The 7956-nt window shown below is 38.9% G+C and overlaps 1 protein-coding gene across 1 annotated transcript; it reads right to left on the bottom strand.

The window, feature by feature from the left end:
• Window positions 1-1536: 1536 nt before the first annotated feature.
• LOC115674192 (MLO-like protein 6) lies at window positions 1537-7117 on the bottom strand. Its single transcript, XM_030596539.2, has 15 exons — window positions 6909-7117; window positions 6683-6740; window positions 5805-6082; window positions 5146-5262; window positions 5008-5068; window positions 4109-4197; window positions 3944-4018; window positions 3747-3841; window positions 3495-3544; window positions 3035-3075; window positions 2671-2844; window positions 2534-2569; window positions 2351-2418; window positions 2208-2268; window positions 1537-2069 (listed from the first exon to the last, which is right to left on the bottom strand). The coding sequence occupies exons 1-15, from the start codon at window positions 7029-7031 to the stop codon at window positions 1686-1688; spliced, it is 1710 nt and encodes a 569-aa protein (XP_030452399.1). The 5' UTR covers window positions 7032-7117; the 3' UTR covers window positions 1537-1685.
• Between the last annotated feature and the right edge of the window lie 839 nt (window positions 7118-7956).

Genomic DNA, 7956 nt, shown 5'->3' with positions numbered 1-7956 from the left:
ACTTATCAAATTGATTCAATCAAGTCCTTCCATTGATTACACTTTTTGAAATTTTTAGGACTTGATTGCACATTTGTGATAAGTTTTAAGACTTGATTGCATATTCGTAATAAGTTTTAGGATTTGATCGCATTTTTTGAAAGTTTTAGGACTTGATTGCACTTTCGTGACAAGTTTTAGGACTTGATCGCATTTTTTGAAAGTTTTAGGACTCAATTGCACTTTCTTGACAAGTTTTAAGACTTCTAGTGCACTTATACCAAATATTTATGACTAAATTTGCATCAATATAATTAGTTTATGACTTTTCTTACACTCGGGACAAAGGCATCCATGTTGTTGTCACTTCATATTCTGCTCGCATATTTGTACCATCATCAAGTTTCACATAGAGTCGATCGGGAATTGAGTAAATGTTGAAAATTCGTGATTTCCCGATTTGGACTGTACATCCTGAAACGAAGGGGCGCAAGCATCCAACGCAACAAAAATTGGGTGAAACTAATGTCGAAGAGGAAGTAATCTCCGGCCAGATTTCGGTCAAACCTTCCAATCCTCGAAAGAATAGTCTCAGAGCACAAAATGGTACTTAGAGTTCTCAGAATCGAATGAAAATTTCCAAACTAAGTTACAGTAAATAATGATTTTTGAAAATGATTAGTCACCTGATTGTTGTCTGAGCCTTCTGACATGCCCCCTGACTATTGACTCTGTTTATGGTTGCTTGGAATGATATATGCAAGACCTATGAGACAAGAGGCTGGACAAACACTGCTAAATATGCTTAGTTGCTCACAATGATCACATCCTTGCTTTTGGGGTTGTTCCCCATAACTTGTGTCAATATGAATTAATAGGGTGATTCTTTAATGTCTTCCACAGTTTCACTTTTCCTGGCGGTCATGTATTGAGTTGTGAGGGTGACTATGATTGTTTACTTGAGCGGCGAGCTGTGCTGAGTCTGCATATAACGAAGACACTCGGAGAAATTTGGTTATGTCTGCTGCATTTGAACTGCTGGTGAAAGAATATAGCCAACAAGGTGCAGAACATATAGGATATTCTATGCCTGTAGTTTGCAAAGATAGCGAAAGGAAATCCGAGCAATTGCAGATGACTATGGATTTTGTACTTCAATACTGTGAGCATTTTAACTTAACATACATTTTTTCTTTTTCCCGTGAAAGAGAAAAGGAGATATTGTTGTATCTAGGAGATGGCATTGTTGTGATTGATCTTAGTATTTGTTGAGGAAACATCACGAGTTTGAACTGCTTGTGAATCAATAATCTGCGTCATAAAATTAAAGCGTATTGGTAGGAGCACTTTCTGGTAGTGTGGATAAACTGACATGGAAATATATAGTAACTTTAGGTTCTACACATTCAAGACTATAAAGGCAAAAATTTTCATGACATTCTGAGGATCATTCTATTGTACAGATACGGAACAGAACAGTCCTGATATTTCAACACTTCTGTGAACTTCATTTACAAGTCTACTGCCGATCAACTATGCATTTTCCTACAAAGCATCTTTACATTCAAAATCTTCGCATAGTTTTATAAGAAGGAATGTTTTGGCACAGCTAAGCCTATACTACTTCGTTCTTGTCTTCTTGTCTCTTCTTCGGTTTTTAGGACTACATTTTCTGGCCTCTTCTTGCTCTTTCCTACACTCAACATTCAAGCTTTGGTTCTTTTCTCAAACGAGAAATCCACTGAGCATATGTCTATTTCATGTTGAGCCTGATCGGCATGTTGCACCCCCATCTCGACGTCACCACGCTCCTCATTCCGGCGTGAAGGCGAATTTGGGCCATTGGTCTCCGAACCCTCGTTTCCGAAGTTGGATGTCCTCGGAGTTGTCTGCACGCTGTCGAGCTCTGACTTGTAGTGCTGCAACAGGTGGACAGGGGACATTCCGCGAGATGGAGTTCCAGGCCTACTGGAGAATGGTGTGACTGATCCATGATTTTGCTTTAGGTGCTTCTTCGCGCTCTGGTGCCAATTGCGTAGTGCGTTGGCCACTCGGTCATTAAAGATGGTAGGCTTCATGTTCGAGCCCATCTGATTGGATTGTAAAGAAAAAGCAAGTTAGATTATCCAGTCCCATTGCAGAAAAGTAGTATCTGATTTTGGAAGTGAGAAATATCGCATATTCTACTTAGCGGATACTTGACGAACAAGTTCAAATGGGAAGCTTACCTGCGTTACTAGTGCATAGAGAGGAAGAGTCACATAGCTGCATAATATTTGAATCAAGACCCTGCTCAAATGACAATACGATTATTAACCATAGTGAGTTTTGTTACAACATGCGCAATGGTACTATGTTAACGAGTTCATACCCCATCGATATCCTGATAATTACATCTTCCAGCTTATCATGGAAGCATGATCTCAAGCCGAACTCATACTGAAAATGGAAAATAAAAAACACAGAAGAGTAAGCAGATGGTTGGGCCTGGAATTCACCAAGATGAATGAACAAGTTGTTCCATAAGGAGAATAAAATTAGTATGATGACTAACCCAAGTCCAAGCAAAGAAAGCAAGCTGAAAGGCATTCTGTGAGGACCAGAGAAAAGTTAGCACCAAAAGTGTCGGCATGAATTTGATGCCAAAATGACTATTCATTATATGAGTCGATTGAGTTTGGGGAAGTTGACCTGGAAGAGAACGAAGTGGATGAGGTAGAGCAAGATACGGGGCCGGTTGAACCAGAAGAGATCATCTCCAGGCTTAACCACTGGTGTTCCCTTAACAACTTGTCCTCTCTCTTGGATACTCAGACCCATCTTTGTTATTATAACTTGCAGTTTAGTTCCCACTAGCAGAATGATCTGCAAACATGTTAGGCAACCGTTAGATTATTTCATACCCGTTTGGAGGTAGATTACTTATTGTCCAATGGATTGCTTGTAACTGAGCTTATTGAATTTTTCTTTGAGAAGTCTTGAAATCTCTACTTGCAGAGAGGGTAAAAAACATCCATTCTACAAATTGAAAGGAGACGAAGGGAATAAGGCTTACAACTAGTGGAAGGAAGGGTAACCACAGATAAGAATATGCTCCTGTCAAACATGATAAAGAGAAATAAGATTGTCAAAACCAAGTTGCAACCAGGAAGTCAAACATACCCTATTAATTGTTTAATTAAAGCGATAAATCACTGAAGGCCATAATGTTTATGCACGGAACACAATCAAATCCTTCCGGATCTTTTTTTTCTTATACGAAAGTGCAAATTGTCCTCAGGTCACTTGCTATCCGCAATTGCCTACCTAAAATCCCGAAATTGCTTGGCAATCGAAGAATTGAGACCGGAAGCACTTAATTCTGCTTTTTGGGTTTTGGAATTAATGGTACCAATTGAGCAGTTTGTTACTAGATTGGACTCCTTAAATCAGGCTTTGCTTTTTAACAGTAAGCATGAAATTAGATTTCAAATGGGAGCTAAAGGTGGCAATAAAAAGAGACTTAATTCGGTTACCATGTGTGTTGGAGAGCAGGAAGAAGATGGCAAATAACCAGACTATTGGGCTGCAAAAGGAAGAAAATAAGCTGTTATCTGACAAAGCAATGAGATAAGTTCTTTTGACTTTTGCAGAGCAGAGTCAACAGAAGACGACAGAGCTGCAATTTGAGGACCTTGACCTCTTGTTCAAGCTTGGAGCTTGAAAGTTACAGCCAAATCCACAAAACTCGTGAATGAACTGCTGAAAAATGTGGAGAGTTCATCTACCTGATCCCAACAACAACTTTGAAGTCCTCTTCAAGTGTTCTCTTGATGTACTTTTGAAAATCGAATTTCGCATGACTTTGAGGGGCAAGATGAGCCTGGGAAATTCAGTTAACAGCAAGTGAATAATCATCTGATAAAACACTTGGAAACATATATACGGTCAATCCAATGATGTAACGTATTTAGATGAAACTTACAATTACGAATCCGTGGCGTAGTGTTAAGTAATCGACCTTGGGGACCGATCTAACAAACTGTCTAAAGAAACAGACCTGCAAGTCATGACATGAAGCTATGATCAATTTCAGTGCTCCGGCAAAAGCAAAGCATCTTGGACGAATTAGTTTCTTTGAAATTCTTACTATCCAAAGCAGGACTGTCGAGTGGCTCCAGAAACTCAAGTGCCTTCGCCCGAACGAAGTGTCTCTTGCGAATCTAAATCTCTCTGGGTCTGTGTACAAATTGATCAGACACTATTACCATTGTACGCTAACCATGCTAAATCACTGTTTACAGTTTAACGAATGAAAGTTTGATCATATAACTAAGCGCATTCTGATTGTTTTAAATTGTAAAGTCAGGGGGCACTTTACAAGTAATAAATGAGGCCTTGATTTCTTCTGACTGTCAATGAGGACCATGTGTAAAATCCATATGAATGCAACTATTACATGATCCACTAAGATCAGAAAATAGCAATCTGGCTTTGTCTGTGAACCTTTGATAGATGAAGTAACATGAGATTAGGGCCTTCTAATTTCGTGTATGGAGGGGGATTATAGAACTTTGCAACACCATGTCTTATGCAAGTGTAGATTATAACCCCCCAGGAGTGAAATTACGGGGATCAAACATTAATCAACTCCGTTGCATCTCGTTATCCATTAACATTCATGAATGAGGTTAAAATGATTTGATAATGCAAGAAACCAAAACACCTTGCAGGCTCGAGTTTGACATTTTATGCAGTTACATGACAATGGTAATTCATGAGCATAATTAGATTTGCACAAACTGCCGTGTCCCAGCAACCTCATGCATGATTAAGAAACATTGCCAATTTGTTATTACATTCCTTCAGTGCAATTTTTGGTCCGAATCACGTATATATGATCCCTTTTCTCGGCCTTCTACTGTGCAATTTCAACACTCTGGTTTGCGCATCCATATTTCTTTTCAAAACTTCAAGTTAACGGAGAAGAAAAAAGGCCTCCATATATATTTCACGTTCTAAATTAGGATAAGTCAATAAGATACCTACCATGTGAAAATTGATAGTCAACCGTCTTCGTTTCCTTCTCCCACGCCTTCCACTTTCTCATCTGCAATAAACCAAACAAAAATCATAATGGGAAATTTTTTTTCTTCATCAAACTTTTTCATTACTCCATGTACATACCTTGGCACTACCCAAGGCCAAGGTAATTATGCAGTAGAGCACATGGAAGACCGCCAACACAAATATAAATATGTGAAGCTGATGAATCCCATCTTTGGACACAAACGGCACCTTTCCCTGTAATGACAGCAAGTAAACCACGCACATATACATCATTGGATCTTGAAAGATCATCAAACACAAAACATGTCATCTTCAAATGTTCGCCCATCAATTTGTTATTATAGTCTTTTAGCTGGCCAAATTCCACAGTCTTCACCATGTCAAAACCGAAAATAGTTTAAAAAGTTGAAAATATAGAAATGGGTGGAAAAAGTAATCCCCAAAACAGCTGAAACGTGTATCATAACAAACTAAACCTCCATCAATAATAAGATATTATCATAAATTCAGATGGTCTTTAAGGTTGGAGTTTGTGAAGCTATGTCTTTAACCATGTCAAACCGGAAAGTAGTTTAAAGAGTCGAAAATATAGGTGTGGGTGGACCCCTTGGCAGCTGAAATACAATATCAAATTCACCCTCCATTAGTACTAAATTATGATCATGATCGTCTTTAAGTTTGGAGTTTTTGAAGCTGTTAACTTCATGAACCTTAGAGAAAAGCCCAAGGAAATGAATTAATTGCAATATCTTTTGGAAGGGTAATAAGATGATTGCCTTGGGGCTACATTTGTCATATCCAGCAGCAGCTAAACCTCTGCGAGCATTCTGATGACCAAAAGATGCTTGTGTGGTGTTGGAGAGGCTCACGAGTAGCCGCCGTCTTCTTCCGTGATCAGCGTCTTCATCTTCTTGATCGTCCGTGTTCATTTTGGACTCCTGTTTATGACTGCATGGATGCCAAGTGGCGCCCAGCGACTCCGATATGCATATGTCTGAGATGGGCCCTTGACCCACTGTCAGCAGTAGCGATATGAAGCCCAACAACATGAGTTCTGAGATTGCAAAGCACAGTTGTGAGTTCACATAAGCAAGTCAATAATGATATCTATATCCGTAAACTCAACTGCAGATTTGACCTAATTATAAACATCTCCAGTCGCTACATAATTAGATGTATCTTTAACTATATATATCACATAACTACCTCAACAGGCTCATATTCCAGGCGTTGGATCTAACTTAGATAATTTTATTTCAAAAGAAGTAAATACCATCCATCGGTACGACGATATTCTGTCGTGATGTTATGATTTGATTGATGACTCGTGACTCAACTTTTTAACAAAATAGACTTTTAACAAAATAGACTGATCAACAATAATTATGAGAGTGCACGGTTCAAAGGTTCAATCTACTGAATAAGACATTTAGTCCGCGTGTCATGATGGCTTGAATTCTTGATTCTCTGCTTGTTAATGGAAAATGCATCATTGGTTAGTGACATGATGCTATCAAGACGTACGACTTCTCGGCTAACTTTTGCTGAAAAATGGCTTCTCTTAAAGACCGCCGAACCACCACGGATAAGTGATAAGTCTATGCCAAATGGTCACATTTTCATACGGAAGAGGGGTTTGAGAAGTAGAGGAGACCTGATTTTATCTTCTCAAGTGCTTCGTAAAGAGCTTTCTTGTTCCTCTTGGTTAACCACTGCAATGGACAGAGAGAAAATGGTAAGAGTATGCAATAGTCTCTGTCATGAACTGATGAAACCCAATATATTACTATGCGCGCACACGAGAGAGAGAAAGAGAGAGGCTTCAAGTGAATACTTTGATATATCGCCAAGCTAGTCTTAACATGTATATTCTTTCGTACCTTGCCAATCAAATGAATGATGTACTCGATGATAATGGAGATCAAAACAAGCACAAAACAAACAACCGCCACGGCCCAAGTCGGCGTTTCCTCCAGCGACCTTCCTCCTGTCCCTCCTGCCATCTCTCTCTCTCGCCCTGTGCCTCTCTCTCAAGAGTGTGCTTAAATTTAAAGAGAGAGAGAGAGGAGAAGAGGAGAGAGGAGTTATTCTTTCGGTATGGATGGGTTCAAGAGATGTGAAGACTGATCATATATATAGGAAGGAAATGGAGGAGGGTGTGGGGGATAGAAGAGGGAAGACTTTGACTGAAGAAGGGAACGCTGCGACTGTATAATCAAGACTGGCCGGGTGGCTACTCAATCTCAAATCTCCTCATTGATTTAATTTCTAAGTACCATCCTCACTTTCTCTCTCTCTGTCGTTTTCCTTTCATTTTTTGTTCTGCAAATTTGGAATATGAGAAAGCTGATTTCTTTGACTGCTTATACCTAGGAAAGGTGATAACTGGTAACCTTTTAAACCCTACCGAACCATGTGTGAAATGTCCAACTGATGCCACTGTTGTTGCTTGGTCCTATTGGTCACAATTGACAAATTCATCTTGCTGCATGTATGTACGTGTACCAGCACTATTAGCGGCATTGACACTAGCGAAATTCATTTACGAAGTGATCGCGAGAACTCATATTAAGTATTTAAATGAACGGTCAAGATTTAAGCTATTAAGTAGTAATTTACTCGTCACTTAATATGATAATTTTTTGTAAATCAGTTTCAAAATACGTAGCAATATTTTCGTTTATACTTCCACCATAATAAAAGATAACAGCATTACTAAATAGACACTAGAGCTGGCCGTAAAGAAATTCACTATAAATCCAAATGATTACAGAATTACAATTGCTCAAGTATATCCTAACCCTAGGTTACATCTAAAGCAAACTCACAAATGTTATCTCACAAACTCTCATAAATAACTTACTTAGAAAACTCACCGAAAGAAAACATTAACACTCGTCTTGTTTGCCCCAATAGACACTAGAGCTA

This window comes from Syzygium oleosum, unplaced genomic scaffold (assembly GCF_021117445.2).
Source record: "Syzygium oleosum isolate NSW1041296 unplaced genomic scaffold, Sole_v2.1 Sole_v2.12, whole genome shotgun sequence".
NCBI lineage: Eukaryota > Viridiplantae > Streptophyta > Magnoliopsida > Myrtales > Myrtaceae > Syzygium > Syzygium oleosum.
Note: the sequence above shows the minus strand (reverse complement) of the source record. Positions and strands in the feature narration are given on the sequence as shown.

What these genes read in the sequence shown, in the direction of transcription:
- LOC115674192 (XM_030596539.2), bottom strand. Translation starts at nt 7,031, where the DNA reads ATGGCAGGAGGGACAGGAGGAAGGTCGCTGGAGGAAACGCCGACTTGG. An exon ending in ATTATCAGGATATCGATGGG is followed by an intron (nt 2,269 to 2,350) that starts GTATGAACTCGT and finishes TCATTTGAGCAG; the next exon opens with GGTCTTGATTCAAATATTAT. An exon ending in TCTATGCACTAGTAACGCAG is followed by an intron (nt 2,070 to 2,207) that starts GTAAGCTTCCCA and finishes CAATCCAATCAG; the next exon opens with ATGGGCTCGAACATGAAGCC.